Source organism: Myxine glutinosa, chromosome 6, assembly GCF_964187855.1.
Source record: "Myxine glutinosa chromosome 6, kmMyxGlut1.1, whole genome shotgun sequence".
Classification (NCBI taxonomy): Eukaryota; Metazoa; Chordata; class Myxini; order Myxiniformes; family Myxinidae; genus Myxine; species Myxine glutinosa.
Genome location: NC_136266.1, coordinates 153,673,152 through 153,690,820, shown reverse-complemented (window position 1 = coordinate 153,690,820; position 17,669 = coordinate 153,673,152). Strand labels below are relative to the sequence as shown.

The 17,669-nt window shown below is 43.6% G+C and overlaps 1 protein-coding gene across 1 annotated transcript in view; it reads right to left on the bottom strand.

Moving 5' to 3' along the window:
- Positions 1-14,985, bottom strand: part of BLMH (bleomycin hydrolase) — a 68,612-nt gene extending 53,627 nt beyond the window's left edge. The window contains exons 1-4 of the mRNA XM_068101161.2: positions 14,616-14,985; positions 12,494-12,691; positions 10,611-10,720; positions 780-921 (exon numbers count right to left, since the gene is read on the bottom strand). Of these exons, the coding sequence (XP_067957262.2) occupies positions 780-921; positions 10,611-10,720; positions 12,494-12,691; positions 14,616-14,625 (460 nt within the window). The 5' untranslated portion in view covers positions 14,626-14,985. The remainder of the gene's footprint in view (positions 1-779; positions 922-10,610; positions 10,721-12,493; positions 12,692-14,615) is intronic.
- Positions 14,986-17,669: the final 2,684 nt, after the last annotated feature.

The window sequence follows — 17,669 nt, the reverse complement described above, 5'->3', positions numbered from 1 at the left end:
TTCAAACAAATAATTTGATACTGAAGTGATTTAGGATTAATTAGGCAAAGGGTTTAAATGCGTATGCAACTGAGAGTCTGATTTTCTCTGTTAATCTAACTTATTGACATTTTATTTGCATTGTTTAGCCTTATCACTTTGTAGTTTGTAAAGATTGGACCAAAGTTCTCACCCTTACGACATTTTCACCTGTTTTGGGAATCGATGGGCATCCCAACCATGCATTATCATTCATGTCCATTCTCCCTTCCGCAAACCTCTTTGCCCACTCAAACACACGTGATGTTGACATCGTGTCTTCCCCATACCCCAGCCTCAACTTGTCGAAAATGTCCGTACCACTTTCGTTTATTTTTACCAAAAACTTGATGATTCTGTTTCATAAATTTGTCATTCATCTTCACAACACGATTGCAACACTTATAATTTTAACAAAACTCCATTACGGCTACCAAAACAAAACCAATCGATACAACAGCTAACAGTACTGACAGGAAGATTGCAATGCACGTCCAATTACGGTAATTTATGAAACAGAGAATAATCATCAAGTTTTTGGTGCTACCATTAGTCGAGGAAAAAACCCCCCAAAAAAACACGAGTCCTGGAACTTTGTCAGACCACGTGTATAACATTTGGAATAAAAGTCCATGACACTCTTTTATACCATCTCCTGCCTTTGCATTTAAACAAAAACATTTTACTACATTTTGAGCAAACAATGCATTCAAGTAAACGACGTTTTCCTTGCCATTTAACCCCACCCCATTTTCTCTTACCGATTATATTGACAAGCATCTGCCACTGGCCTCCATCCTGAGAAGGGTTAGTCAATAGGAATTGGAGTAAACGCCCATCCACTTCCTCTCCTTTTTCAGCCAGCTCAGCAAAAGATCGCAGCAGGAAATTTGCCCTCTCCACCTGCATGCATAAAGTAGGGGTCCTCAACACTCAATTTTCATCCACCTCCTTTCCCTTTCCCATTCTTACCTACTTCCACCCACCACCTCGTTCCACAATTTGTTTTTAATAAGACTTTAAAGGAAATCCTTTAAAGAAACAATTAGGCTATGTTTAAGGTCACTACAGAAAGTCTTTTTACTTACATTCTTATATGAATATGAATGAATGAATGATCGTTTTAAGGCCATTTCTTCCCCACTAGAGTGGGGGTTAGCCTTGCGGGCCCCATGACAATCATGGTTCCCTGTTTGAGGCAATGTTTTTATGGCCGGATGCCTTTCCTGACGCCAATATAGAATATAAATAACTACAGCAATGCAACTGTGTCGCCAATATGCCTCCGCATGTCCACGGGTTGATGCCCTCGTTCACTGTACTAAAAATAAAGTTTGATTTAAATCCCTTCAGCTGTTTTTCGGTATCACATTTTCACCAGCCATGACAAGTTTCACATCAATTGGTGAAGTGGTTTCAGAAATGGGATATTTTTTAAATATCGGCTTTCAAGCTAATATGGTTTACAGCCTGGTGTTGGCTTAGCGGTTAGGGTGCCGGCTTAGGATCCTGGGTTCAAATCCTGGTCGATCGCTCAAATAACGCCAGGGGGTTGACTCAGCCTGTCATCCCTCTGGGGTCAGCAAATTGAGTACCAGTTCACTGGTAATTCCCTTTGTGTCGCAAGGGGCGACTAACAGGGTTGGCCGCATGAAGAGCATCCGGCTGTAAAACATTGCTTCAAAAAGGGGACCACGGTGCCCAAAAAAGGCCAACCCCTGCTCTGCGGGGGAAAATGGCCTCTAAAGGTGGTTCAAGCTAATATGATTGCCACACCACGTGACATATGACCTTTAAAAATGTACACTCTGCATATGCAGGGTATGGGATCATGTTTGTGAAGTTTCGTGTTGATCGGATAAGATTCGTTTTTCCATAAAAGATGGCTGACAAACCACATGACCTACGACATCATCATTTTCAAACTATATGCAACAATGGTGTTAGATGACATTTGTAAAATTTCACATCAATAGGGTAAGCGGTTTCAGAGATATAATTATTTAATATTTCCCTTCAATCCAATTTGGCTGTCACACCAAGCGAACATTGATGTTTTCGTGATCAACTTTTAACTGCCATGCAAGGTCAATGACACATGAAAAGTTTTGAGTCAATAGATTTGGTGGTTTGGGAGAAGATAGTTTAAGGTTTTAGGTTAAATCCAATATGGCTGCCAAACCATGTGACCTATGATGTCATAAATTTAATATTTCAATACAAATGAGCCATAGATCATGTGCATGCAATTTCAGATTTTTAGGCTAAGGAATTCGATTAAAACATTTTTGGCTGGTATACCACTTCACCTATGATGTTATCATCATCATGCTTTTGTTCCCCATTGGGAGTACTTGACAATGTGCCATGTTAAAAAATTTACCATTCAGCGGTTTCTGAGAAATCATTTTTTAATTATTTGCGTTTAATCCAAAATGTCCGCCATACCACGTGACATATGACATCACAATTATTTATAATAATAATAATAATAATAATGATTTAAAAAAAAAAATACTAACATTCTGCACGGGTGTCACTCCGACCCTGAAAATTTAGTCTCAATTGGACATGTCGTTGCTGAGAAAAATGAGGTTTAGCCCATACGGATGGATGGACGTACGTACATACAACCAGAAAACATAATGCCTCCAGCCACCTTTGGGAGCGGAGGCATAAAAACTTATATTATTAACAGAACAAAAGAACATGATCAATGCCATTTAAACCCACCCCATTATGGATATTATTATTTATATACAATGAATATCATATTAGATAATATCATATCAATTCCGGACTTCCGGTCCCTCGAGCGACGGGGCTTGCTTCGATCTCTCCACGTCATCAAAGTTTGAGTGTTTTCCCGTTCGTTTCTTTGTCAAATTTCCGCTGCGTATTTTGTTGTGTATGTGTTATTGTGTGTTTCTATTTGGTTTTGGTTTTGTAGTTTTGCAAATTTGTGTGTAATTAGTCGTTTCTTTGTTCGCGCCTCGTGCGCCTCGTGCGGCCTGGTGTCTCTTGCGGCCTCCTCGTCTCGACTTGTGCCCCGCCCCCTATATCTCGTTTTTCTTTCACCTCTGCTCCTGCTTTCTCAAATCCACGTTCTCACTTAGAGACTTTTCCCAGATTGTTTTTCATGGTTTTGTTTAAATATTTATTTAAATATGTTTAAACCGCAGCCGTGATGCTGACGCCCCCCCCCCTCCCACCCCCCAGAATTTCCATGTTTTAAACGTTTCCCAGTGTGTACCCTGGATAAGAATAGGTACGCCGTATCCCTGCGTGTCGTAAGAGGCGACTAAGAGGGTTGGCGTCAGGAAGGGCATCCGGCCATAAAAACATTGCCTCAAAAAGAGAACCATGACAATTACAACTACATGTGGGCAGGGTACAGCCCGAAGTGGAGATCGGTTTCTGAGGTTTGGGACATGGAATGTAGGGACAATGACAGGGAGATCAGGAGAAGTGGTGGAAGTATTGGTCAGAAGAAGAGTGGACATATGTTGTGTGCAAGAGACGAGATGGAAGGGAAGTGGTGTGAGAATGGTAAAGGGTAGGCAGGGACAGAAATACAAGTTTGTGTGGCAAGGGTGCCTGGAGGGCGTGAATGGTGTTGGTGTCCTGTTTTCTGAGGAGTTTGTAGACAGTGTGGTGAGTGTGACTAGAGTGAGTGATAGGTTGATGATGGCGAAAATGATGATTGGAAAGCTCTTGGTGAACGTCATCTTGGTGAACGGGATATGCTCCGCAGGTTGGTCGAAGCGATGAAGAGAAGGACAAGTTCTGGTGTGCGATAGAGAAGCTGATGGAAAACGTGAAAGATGAGGAAGTTGTTGTGGTAGGAGGAGACCTAAATGGACATGTGGGAAGGAGTATGGATGGTTTTGACGGAGTTCATGGGGGTTACGGATATGGTGTGAGAAATGGAGAAGGTGAAAGGATTTTGGAGTTTGCTGATGGAGCTGATTTGTAATACTCAGTTCCAGAAAGAGGATAATAAGCTTGTTACAAACACGTCAGGTGGGTCGACGACAACCGTTGACTACCTGATGGTGCGTAGGCGAGATAGGGGGCACCTCCGGGACACAAAGGTGATCCCGGGGGAGGAGGCTGTTCCACAGCACCACTTGGTTGTCTGCGACGTAAGGGTGAAAGGTGCGAGGAGAGCTCGGCGGGTGAACTACCAACCGAGAATGAAGGTGTGGAGGTTGAAAGAAGTGACAGTAAGGGAGGCATTAAAAGAGAGGCTGAGTAGGGTCGAGGATGATGTGGTTGAGCTTGAAAGTGGTTGGATGTCAATGAAAGCTAGTCTGTTGGGAGCCGTTGGTGAGGTATGTGGATGGACAAAAGGACCACCGAGGCACTCGGAAACATGGTGGTGGGATGATGAAGTTGGAAAGAGGATTGACGAGAAGAGGAAGAAGTTCAAGGAGTGGCAGAAGGCGAAGGGTACGGGAGCAGAAACAGCAGAGCATGAAAGTTATAAGGCAGCCAGGAAGACTGCAAAGAAGGAGGTAGCAAAGGCGCAGGAGGCATGTAGGAAAATGTTCGGAGAACGCTTGGATTCGGAAGAGGGTCAGAAAGCAGTATTCAGGATTGCAAAGCAGATAGCGAAAGAGAGGTGTGATGTGATGGGGGTGAGTTGCTTGAAGGATGAAGTGGGACAAATCGTTGTCGACCCAGATGGAATTAAAGGAAGATGGAAAAGATATATGGAAATGCTGTTGAATACAGAGAATGAATGGGATGGCAACATAGAGAGTAACCCAGTTTTAGGACCGGCAGAGAAGATAACTGAGAAGGAAGTTGAGGAAGCGATAAAAGCAATGAAGGGTAGAAAAGCGGGAGGGCCGACGGGAGTTGTGGGAGATATGTTGAAGGCAGCAGGAAGTTGGGGTGTGAAGAGAATGACAGAGATCTGTAATCTGGTGGTGAAAGAAGGCCGCATTCCAGTGGATTGAGAACTGAGTACCCTCGTCCCTCTATACAAGGGGAAAGGTGACCCTCTGGAGTGTGGCTCGTACCGAGCGTTAAAGTTATTGGAGCATGGAATGAAGGTATTGGAAAGGGTGTTGGAGAGGAGGATAAGGAAGAAAGTGAAGATCGACGAAATGCAGTTTGGATTCATGCCAGGAAGAGGAACGACAGACGCGCTTTTCATTGTGAGGCAGTTGCAGGAGAAGTACATGGAGAAGAGGAAGAAGTTGTTTCTTGGGTTTGTTGATCTGGAGAAAGCATTCGATAGGGTTCCACGCAAAGTATTGACATGGGCATTGAGGAAGTTAGGAGTGGAGGAATGGTTGATCAGAGTAGTGATGGCAATGTACAAAAGAGCGCGCACAGCTGTAAGGACGAAGGACGGGAACAGTGGTGAGTTTGAGGTGAAGGTGGGAGTGCATCAGGGGTCGGTACTAAGTCCACTACTATTTGTAGCTGTGATGGAGGTGCTGGCTCAGAACGTAAAGGAGGGTTTACCGTGGGAGTTGTTGTATGCAGATGATCTGGTGTTGATTGCGGAAAGTATGGATGGACTGAAGGAAAAGATGAACACGTGGAAGGAATGTATGGAGACAAAAGGTCTGAAAGTGAATATCGGAAAGACGAAGGTGATGGCAAGTGGTAAAGCATGTGGTGAGGTGGAAAGAACTGGGAAGTGGCCCTGTGCTGTGTGTAGGAAGGGTGTCGGAGTGAACTCAATTCAGTGTACAATGTGCGCTGAGTGGGTTCATCAAAAATGTAGTGGTCTGAGAGGGTCATTAACCAGTGTGGCAGCTACATTCAAATGTAAGGTGTGCACAGAGGGAGCTGCAGATGGAGGAAATGTTGAGTTGGATCTTGGAGACGGCGTGAAGCTGGAAGGTGTGAAAACATTTTGCTACCTCGGAGACATGCTGAATGGAGAAGGTGGATCAGACTCGGCAACGGTTGCTCGAGTGAGATGTGCATGGAAGAAGTTTCGGGAATTGAGTGGCGTGCTGATGATGAGGGGAGTGTCGTTGAAGCTGAAGGGAAAGGTGTATGCTGCATGTGTGAAAAGTGTTATGATTTATGGGAGCGAGACATGGGTAATGAACGTAGAGCAGCAACGAAGGTTGGAAAGGGTGGAAATGCGAATGGTTCGACGGATGTGCGGAGTATCGTTGAGAGAGAGGAAGACAAATGATGAATTGCAAAAGATGATGGGAATAGAGCCTGTGATTGATGCTGTGAAGAGGAACAGGTTGAGATGGTTTGGTCATGTGTTGAGGAAAGATGAAAGTGACTGGTTGAGAAGAGTGATGGAAATGAATGTAGAAGGAAGTAGAAGACGGGGAAGACCAAGAAAGACTTGGCTAAAGATGGTGGAAGAAGAAATGCGGGCAAGGGGGTTAACAAGGAGAGATGCAGAAAATAGGGCAAAATGGAGAAGATTGTCATGGGGACCGCAAGGCTAACCCTCGCTCTAGCAGGGAAAATGGCCTTTTAAAATACATGTTGTTGTTGTTGTTGAATATCATATTAGAGAATTATAAATTACATAAAACAGATTACATGTTGATATTCAAAAATGTTATATTGTTTGTTCCTATTTAAGGATTTGTTCTTACAGTTGCCTCTTATGCTTGCCTTATAAACAATAGACATTTTGTTCAGTTTGCCTGAAAAATACCATATATTTGTATTGCATACTGGAAAATTCAGGATTCAAACAGTTATAAAAAGAAAAAATGGATTTATTGCTGCAACGTTTAACAAAGAAGCAGGGATGCTCCAAAAACCCAAAATATTTTGCACATAACTCCACATTTTGTCAAACAGTATCCCATCCAAATGGCAGGTAGACAGTTGTGGCACTCTGCTGATATGAAATGGATTTGATGCTGCCTGATAAATGCAACAAGTCTTTTTCAATCCTGGTAAATCTCAGACTCATCCTGTTGCTGAACTATGTCACCTCTTTATATGGTCAGTCACTGGAATAGGTGCAGTCTCTTGAGCATCTAAATCTCACTATCAGCCATGACCTTTTTTGGGATGACCATATAGAAAAGCCTCTCAATTCAGCTACAGATTGGGCAATCTCTGTCTTCCAAGTCATCTTCGATATATAGAATGGAGCAAGTCCAGCCACCAATGGCACCTTTAACAGTGCTTATCTGTGTTGTTTGTGTTCCTGTTAGTGCATAATAAAACAAATCGCATACGTGCTGGTAGTACCCAGGGTCAGGCAATGGGCACAAAAAAGATGGCCTTGCAAAGGGTGGGGAGGGAGAGTGCGGCAGACACTTTTTGCCTGTACACATGACACAGTACAAGTTGTTTACTCTCCCTGCTGCAGACTGGGTATTATTAGCCATGGCACAAAATGTATCGTACTAATTAATCCCACTTTAGGTTCAATAGTGGAAGAGTTCAACTCCCCCACTATCCCACCTTCTCCACAAGCCAGGCTACTACTGAAAGGAGCAGGTGTTTCGAGTTGCTTCAAAAATCAGGATGACAAGCCTGCAAGGTCCTTGCTTAAGGCAATTGAGTTGCTCTCCTCTATTGGCAGGTGCCCCAGCATGTGAAATTTTAACCACCTTCTCCAAACTAGCTATCCATTCTCTCTCAGCTCCATCAACCCTCCCCAAAAACAATAAGATGCACGTGTTCTTTCAGTAACCAGTCCTCGTTAAACACACAAGATTTTGATTCACTGCACTCTGTTGTTCCGCTTTTCTTGCATTTGTGGTACTGCCTTGCCAAGGCTCTTCAATCCCACTCTACACTCCTGGACTTCAAATTGATCGTACACCATTCCCATTTTCTTTATACCAACAATAACCCCTCTTCACCCCCTTTCACTCTGGTTGTTACAGCATCCGTGGCTGTAGTCGGGTAATTGAGGTATTTCGTGTCTATGTTATATGTGCATCCTGTGTCAAGGTTCCGATGGCCTTTATGCCTTGTGTGTGTCGTACAAATTATTATTACCCTCACCAGAGGGTCCGTTTGTCTGTTTGCCCTCACAGAACACGAGTAGGTGTATTGATTACATTAGACCCTTTATATACCTTGAGATCCCCTTAAGACGCCTAATACCATTTAATACCCCCAAGACCATTTAATACCACCAAGACCATTTAAAAAGCCCCAAGACCCTTTAGACCACCAAGATCCCTTACACCCCTCCCCGCCCCCCCCCCCCCCCAAGAGACCCTTTAGACCCACAAGATCCTTTAAGACCCCTTAGACCATTTAAGAACACAGATCTCAAAGACCCTTTACGACCACTAAGACCCCATACAACTCAAACCTTTGATGTTTACAAAAACACCAGTTAGACCTTCCATTTATTTGACACACAAACTACACCATACCAAACATATACTGGCAAGGGTGTGCAATCTGATTGCTTTTTTCGTGTGTGTGTGTGTGTGGTGTGTGTGTGTGTGTGTGTGTGTGTATGTGTGTGTGTGTGTGTGCGCAAGATCGAGGCTCGTGGAAGAGCCAACAATCACATAAAACATAAGATAAATGGAGCAGAAGACAAGATAGGGAGAGAGAAAGAGGGAAACACACAAGTACAACAGCAGAGAACAGGGACATCGGGAGGTCTGTGCTTGGGGAAGGGGGGGGGGGGGTGGGAGAGGTAGAAAACACATGGACACTGCGAGGACTTCCAGGAAAGAAGTCGGTATTTCAAAAAAGTGGATCTGGGGTGAAATAGCAGAGGTAGAAAAGATCATGGTTTTGGATGGGGGAAGATAAGAGATGGTGGTGAACAGCTGTTTTAAAGACCTGGAGGGAGGAGAGGGATTCAAGAGAGTGACGGAGTTTGTTCCAGAGATGGGAGAAAAGAGGAATGAAAGAGTGAAGGTGATTTTGGCAGTTTCACCATAAGAGGGTTGCTGGCAGATCCTGTGCAAGCTGTAGGAATATTTGGGGGACAGAGTACAGACAGAGCTGGGATCCCCAGCTGTTTGGGCATTTTCATTTGGTTGTTTGTCTGTGCAGAATGTGCTAACGTAAGCCACAACCGTGATAGTGGTAGCCAGTAGTACATGTTATCTCTCTCCTTTTTATTGTTTAAACAGAGTACCTCTGTCTATAAAATATTACAATTAGAATGCGAGTACGTCTATACTCTATAGCATTTATACTGTAAAACCACACAAAACAAGGTCAGGCAAGGGTATGCAATGTTTGATTGCTCATTCTAGTTATTATTGTGATTAAATAGTGCATGCATTTTTGTGAGCCTGCCATCTTCTTTTGTTGTCTTGGCCAGAAAAGTCCCACCAGCGTAGGAGGAAACCATTTGCTTACACACAAACTCAAGGATCACGCGACTTTCCACCACCTGTTTGAATTTAAGTTTTCTTTTGGTGAAACGGAGTGGTGTATTACTTGTCCATGAAGATCCAGATATGTGAGCATTTTTAGAAAAGGGTGGCCTATAGTAAGTAACTCAGCATTAGTTGTCGACCTTGGAGAATACAATAGCATCGCAAATTAGGAACACCTTTCCAAACTGTGCAGAGATAACGTATTGCAAACAGCAAATTAATTATCACGGGATTTCCCTCAAAACGTTTACACATTTCTTCCGACAACAATATTATGTGTTTTTTGTGCCTGTATGACAATTACAAATCAGATTACTTTCTATCAAAATAATTTAAGGATGAATAGATTTGTGCACTGTTAATGACTATAAAATGACAATTTTTACTTCCTCAATAACTCTGAGACTATTCTCTCTTTCTTTACTTTTCTATCAACTAGGGCATGCCCGTACGTGGGTGCCCGTTCCTTGCCAAAAAAAAAAAAAAACGCTACCCGTACGCTCTACCCCGCCCGTACGCCCGTAAACAAAAAAAACAACGCTCTTCGCTTCCGCCCTTCGCTCTGACTGAATTGGGAGAAATAATGCGCATAAGAAATCGAGAAATTATTATTTTCTCCGGAAGAAATCGAATTACGAACCGTAATGGCGCAGGCTCTCGGGCTCGCAACAACACGTTCTGTGATTGGCTGCCGGAAGTGAAGTCTTCACTGTCGCAAATGTGAAGCGATGAATACGATGAATCGCAAATTAGTTTTTATTAGTTTTAAAACATAGTTTAACGGCAACATAGTTTGCCGACGGGAAATAAATGAATACGCTCTCAAATGTGCCATCCGAGGCAGAGTCTGTTCGCCACGTTCGGCACACGTGATAGCTCGCTGCTCTCTGATTGGTTGAATCGTTTTTTGGACATAGCTCGGTAACTACTTCTGCGATTAATTTAAAACCTTGAAAAGGCACATCCTCGGGTCCCCAGCAATATACCTGGCAAGTTTCAAGTATATCGGACCGGTAGTTGTCGAGAAACAGCGGTCACAGACAAACATACAAACAAACATACACACAGAGATTAGTGGAATTATAGATAGATGCAGCTCTTTTATTTAAGGTCTGGCCTCAATGAGGACTATATAATTCGTGACTGGGGCCTTCAACAAAAAAATTAAAACTAAAAAAAAAAGCAGAAAAAAGAAGAAGAACAAACAATGAAAAAAAAATCATTAAATAAAACAAAAAAGCATTCCATTATTATATAAGGAGGCGTGAAACTGCTCACCTTGTCCCAGAAGAAGAGATACGTTTGGCTCAGCTCCAACTCCTCCACATTGAATTTCTTCATCAGAGGAAGACGCATAGCATTGAGACAAGCAAAGATCCAACAGCGGCCTGAAACATTCAATCGCACCATGGTGGTTGGAATGATGGGGAGTTTAACATAATGTATATATCAAATGAAAGAGAAAAGCATGGGGAATCAGATGATATCAAAATCTCAATTTTGATTTTTGCCCCCAAGTGCTTTTGCCAGAGCCAATCACATATTTTCCTTGAAATTCACAAAATGAGTGGAACCTCATTTTCCTCCATACCCATTAATATGCCCCTCCCTCACCTTCTCTTCGTATCTTCTCGTTTTTCTCCTTACCTGTACTTCTTACACCTTGCCTTTTATTTCCTATCACATCCATTTTCTCAATTTAACATCTTATTCCCCAATCACCTGATCCCCTGCCATGTACATAATAAATGGATTGCCCCGTGCCCCGTTAAATCCATATTATAAAACGCATCAAAGTGGTTTAGGGTATTCCGTTTTAGTATTATTATAACCTGTAGTACATTTCAACTCTCCCAATGGCACCCCCTCACACCCCCTCCCCCCCTGGTGGTCACCCGGGGTGGACAGCCCTCTCCGCATCCCCCTTAGTACGTCAGTGGTTCTTCAATATCAAATGAATGTTCCTGTGCTGACTATGTATAGTCGCTTCTAGATTGTCAATTTTGTTGAGCAGAAGAGAGATGGCGTACACCGTACATGGCTGAAGATATAATTGCTGGATATTAATGAGGACCTTCTCAGGAGTGCGAGGAGGCTTGCGAGTTGATGGCCTTCATTAAATTACCTGGATGTTATTTTGCATATGACCACCGGCATGGTGACAGAGCGCTTGATCCCATTCAAAACAATGTTTTCAAACACGGTAAGGCCAGATGCAATCGTTTCACAATGAGACGAAAACTATATTGTTATAGGGCCGGATTTATGGGAGGACCAACGGGACATTTGTCCGGGGTCCAAACCCCAAAGGAGGCTTCAAAAAAAAAAAAAAAAAAATCCGATGCAAGTGCAAAAAAAATACCAGAATAAATACATTTATTTATGCATAAAGCTAGTATTATTTATTAGCCTGGCATTGGCTTCGTGGTTGGGCTGCCAGCTTGGGATCCTACAAGCCTGGGTTCAACTCGCCTCCTCCTGCAGAGTTTTAGTGATAATTATGACGTCATAGGTCATGTGGTACGGGCGCAATCTTGGAAAAACTTCGCACCTCTATATCTCTGAAATTTAAATTAGTATTGGGCATTTGTATTATGATCGTCGAATTTTAATGCAGTTAGGTGGCTAAATAAATTGGTATAAGCTATACACTAACGCAGTTCATCTCTTTTTTGTTTTTTTATTTCTTCCCACTACGTTTCGAGGTTGGTGGGGGGGGGGGGGATGGGGGAGGAGAGGGGAAGGGGGCTCTCCTACTCCAATGTCCCGGGCCCTGTTAAACGTAAATCCAGCTCTGGTTAGAGCTACACAAAAACACAATCAGAAGTGAAGCTCACTCACACTCAACCAGTGGCCAGTCCATCAAGTCCTTTTGAGTTTTCCACTTTATTTTTGGGAATTCCAATTTCCAGTCTGCTGAAATTGACTGAAGACTGAATGACGGGCTAAACCTAATCTTTATCCTCTTCCTCCCTCATATGTACACTAACTGGGCTATCCATTGAATCCAAACAAAACATGTACCCTCCTACCCCACCTATCCCAAACCTCTTATGGAATGCTATACACTTAATATCCAAGTTACAAGACAAAGCTCCGTAATACTCGTCTTCACAGATCGTTCTATGAACCATCTTTTCTCATGAGAGTTCTTCATTTACCTGAGCTTTTTTGGTTGCACACGGGTTTTCCTTCTGTAGGCACACAATGTGAGAAAACGTGTGTGCCACACCTGGCTGCTCGCCCGGCAGCCACGGCCTCCAAGGGATCTTGGGTGGTTGCCACTGCTTGGGCCAAGCGGAGCTCGGGGCGAGCCTGCAATCGTGCTTGCATCGCCAGCAACTTCTCCTCACTCACACCTAAGGCAACACGGAACAAGTCATTCCAATAAAGTATTCCCAAAATGTCACCAATGGGCACCAATTGTTACACCAATTGTTACAATAGACCCACAAACTCTTATGGGATACTAGCAGGGGTACCCGGCGTTGCTCTAGGGTGTGGGAGATGAGAAGGGTGGCAAGGGTGGTAGGGGAGACGGTGGGACGGATGGGGGAAGAGAGCCAGCGAGGTTGGGGGGGGGGGGGGAGGGAGTTAAGAGGGAGGGGAGTTGAGGGGGGGGGGGGAGTTGAGCCAGCGGGGTCAGGAGAGCCACTGGCCCAGGGGATAGGATGGCTCAGGGGATTGAGAAGGGGGCAGCAGAACCACGGGCGGGGGAAGGGAGGAGAGTGGGGGGGGGGGGGGGGGGGAGGGGAGGGTTTGTGTTTATTTAAAATGCCCATGTTACTCCCCTCCCCCCTTACCCACCCCCTCCACACAAAGTCCTATTTGTACCCCCATGGTTCATGTTTTAAAATGTCGATTCGCTGCTTGACGGCGGCCATCAGCCATTCAGCGAAGAAGCTTTCAAGCACTCGGGCTATGATGCGAGTGATTGAGATGGGCCATAGCTGTCGGTAGCCCACAACTGGTTTATTCTTGGGAACCGGACACAGAGGCAGCTTTCCAGTTGATGGGAAAATAGCCAGAACAAAGTCATTCAAAGAAAAGGCTGGCTGTGAAATTTTATATGCAAATTCCTTTGAGTTTATCAAAGCATGTAACATACTAACATGGGTATATAAACTGCAGAGTTGACCAAAACATGTAAAATACTTACATGGGTATATATAAGTTTATCAAAACATGTTACATACATGCGAATATAAACTACAGAGTTGATCAAAACATGTAACATACTTACATGGGTATATAAACTGCAGAGTTTATCAAAACATGTAACATACTTACATGGGAATATATAATATAGTTTATCAAAACATGTGACATACATGGGAATATAAACTACAAAGTTGATCAAAACATGCAACATACTTACATGGGTATATATAAGTTTATCAAAACATGTTACATACATGCGAATATAAACTACAGAATTTATCAAAACATAACATTCTAACATGGGAATATATTCTAGACTTTATCAAAACATGTCACATACAAACATGGGTATATATAGTACAGACAATCAAAACATGTAACATACCAACATAGGTATATAAACTGCAGAGTTAATCAAAACATGTAACATACTTACATGGGTATATAAACTACAGAGTTTATCGATGTTATCCCCGGTACCTATGTTTGATTTACTTGCTCTTTATGTACCTGGCATATTGCTGCTGAATTTAACGGCAGTCGTCCCAAGGTGTTTCAGAGCCAGGTTAATTTGTGATTTGTTTGTTTATGGTGCCGGCGATAACTCACCCACTATTACGTATTAGCGAAGGACGTCGTGGGATATATAACGTCCACCAAGTCATGTCGGTAGCCGAGACACCCAGTTTAATGTCCATCCGAGGGACGGCACACATTGATGGATCACCCTACCTGTGAACCACCAGGACGGCAGTTTATAGCTAGGCCTAGATTCGACATTCGCAATTACGCAATCCACGTGGCAGATACAAACAAAGAACTATTATAATGACAGGTATTGGTAAGTTGTTGTTAATGTGACGGATTTTCCTTCACCATTGGACCTCACCCCTCATCAAGGGGATAGGAGAACATTTCATTCAGAACAAATCACCACTTTGACTTACTTCGCACGACGTTCGCATGACTTCGCAAAGCATCCATTCCATCCAAACCAAGTGGCCGTACAATGGGTCGAATTGAACAGTCGGCGTTACCAATGTATAATTTGAACATAGTACAAGAAAATGTGAACACGTTGTGCAAAAAAGGCGCGAAACTCAATAAAATAGGTGAGCTCACCAGGTGCCATGATGCTTTCGAGGCGACTGAATCGAACAAAGCGATGAAAGGCACTGAAGTCTGAAGGAACCAATGCAATGCAAGAGGAGGAAGCTGGAAGAAGAAGAAGAAGAAGGAGGAAGAGGAGAGGAAGAGGTAGAGGAAGAGGAAGAAGAGTCCCGCTATTTCCGGCCCGCCGTGTGAAGGGAAAACTGCGGTGTAACGGAACGAGATTTGCTTTTTATTCGCCTGTGATGAAACACGCTGACGCCAACCAATTATATCTGACCGACTTTTTTTCGTTAACACTAATTAGGTCATTGAAGGCGTGAACCAACAAGCCCCTTTATTTTCTATTAACGTCATCTACTATATAAGAGAGATGTGTGTCTGTGTCGCCATTTTTCTCAGATGGCTGAACGGATCTTCGTCAAACTTTCAGAGGTTCATCAGTGAGTGCCGGAGAGTGTTTTACGCAAATAGGAAAAAAAAATTTTTTTGAAAAAAAAAAAAAAAACTTCGTTTTTGGGATTAAAAAAAAATCGCTCTATTGTGCCCAAGACTTTTTCATTAATGACAGTTATATGCAAGTCCACATTCGCATAAATAAATACAAAACGATTACCAAACATTTGAACACAAATAATTAATTAATCAAACAATTCCGGAAGTGGTCGAAGTTGGGTGTAAGGGCCTTCTTCTTCTTCATGCACATCATCATGCTTAACTCAAAAATGTGATCAACGGCACATTCACTAGTATATATTCAACGAAAAGGTAAAATAAAGATTTGACATTTGTGATGAATTCTGATATGGATGTAATTTCCTTTCCCTCCTCCCTCCCCTCCCCCTCCTGCTCCTCCCCTCACCAGACCATGGGTTTGGTCCAGCATCCAGCTCGTTACACTGCAGTAGGGAAAGGTAGCCGGTGGGCATGGTTCACTTCAGTCCAGCAGTTATACTACAGTCGGGTAACTGGTTAAGGTAGCTGTGGGCAAGGTCCAGCACGTTACACTACAGTAGGGTAAGGTAGCCATGGTCCAGCATGTTACACTACAGTAGGGTAAGGTAACCGGTAACCATGGTCCAGCACGTTACATGACAGTATGGTAAGGTAACCGGTGGCCATGGTCCAGCATGTTACACTACAGTAGGCTAAGGTAACCGGTAACCGGTAACCATGGTCCAGCACGTTACATGACAGTATGGTAAGGTAACCGGTGGCCATGGTCCAGCATGTTACACTACAGTAAAGGTAACCGGTGGCCATGGTCCAGCACGTTACACTACAGTAGGTTAAGGTAGCCATGGTCTAGCACGTTACACTACAGTATGGTAATGAAACAGAAAACCAAGCACTGCATTGGAGTCATCAGAAGGAACCAAAAAAAGGTAGCGCAAAGATTGAGTCATCAGGAGGTACCTGGATAGGATTCGGGTTTCAGCCGCTACTCCGCTACCCTCAAACCCATAGCCCACAAACGCAGCCAAGTGAACCTTCGAGGAAAAAAAATGAAATTCTGCAACAATTCACTTCTCCGAAGACAGATAGTTAAAGAAAGAGAGAAATAAAGAAGAAGCAAGAATTAGAATATAACAAGTGTGACGGCGCCCTCCACGCGCCTCACCACACGTTGTTTCAGAGGGATAGGCATCTTTGACCATTTCGGTGTCTTTTGGGTCTTCATGGTGTTTTGGGTCTTCAGGGCCATTTGGGTCTTCAGAGTCTTTTGGATCCTCTGGGCTTTTAAGGGTATTTTGGGTCTTCAAGATCTTTTGGGTCTTCCAGGTCTTCGTGGTGTTTTGGGTCTTCGGGGTGTTTTGGGTCTTCGGTGTATTTTGGGTCTTCAGGGTCTTTGTAGTCTTCAGGGTGTTTTGGTTCTTCGGGGACTTTTGGGTCTTTTGGGTCTTCAGGGTATTTTGGGTATTCGGGGTGTTTTATTATAATAAGTATGATATTGTGGCGGACACGATGGCTCGCTGGCGCGATGACATCATTCCGCGCACCAAGAGGGTGTCGGCCACGCCCGAGGGGTAGGCGTGGCCTCGGGATATACACGGGGCTCACAGCCCCGAGCACGGCAGTCGGCACTCGGCAGTGCTATAGTTTGATCCTTCGAATAAAGACGCTTTTGGTTACGTACGTTGTTGCTTCCTTTATTGGCAAGACAAGTCGTGCGCATAGCACCGCACTACAATATATACATTTGCTCTATTATAATAAATATGATATGATATGAATAAAGCTTACGATATAGTGTCATCCCTTGAACACGATCAATGAACTCCCCAATATTCGCTGTGTTCACGGTTTGAATTACTCTGAGGTAATGTGGAGGCGTTTTGTGGATATGAATAATGCTTACGATATAGTGTCAGTGTACCCAGAGGTAGAATGTCGTGTACCCAGAGGTAGAATGTCGTGTACCCAGAGGTAGAATGTCGTGTACCCAGAGGTAGAATGTCGTGTACCCAGAGGTAGAATGTCGTGTACCCAGAGGTAGAATGTCGTGTACCCAGAGGTAGAATGTCGTGTACCCAGAGGTAGAATGTCGTGTACCCAGAGGTAGAATGTCAAGTGTACCCTGAAGTGATGTGAACCGAGTCGGCAAGCACGATATGTTCCTGGGTGTCATGAGTTATCCGCCGATTGCGTTTCACGTCAACAAGTAAGGTCGAAAGAAAACGAAGTGTATCCAGAGGTGTTGGGAAAATAACGTTAGGCGGGAGACCACACCTGAAAATGCTGGAGACCAAAGCCGAAATTGGAAAAACAATATAGCCTATTTTACTCCAGGGGGTCCCAGGATTACCCACCCAAAATATCGTTACGATCGTTTCAGCCGTTTTTGCTGTACCTGGGAACAGATGGATGGACATTTGGTGAATTATAGTAAGATAATAGCGGGGTGGCTTGGGGTCAATTTTCAAGATTACCGTTACCGGGCGGACAAAAGCGCCATTTTTGGTGTGAGGCTTCCTTAGGGTATATCAGTTGATTCCCTCTCGAAATATGTACGTAACCATGGTAACACAAACAAATCCAAGATGGCTGCCGTTCATGATAAAATAC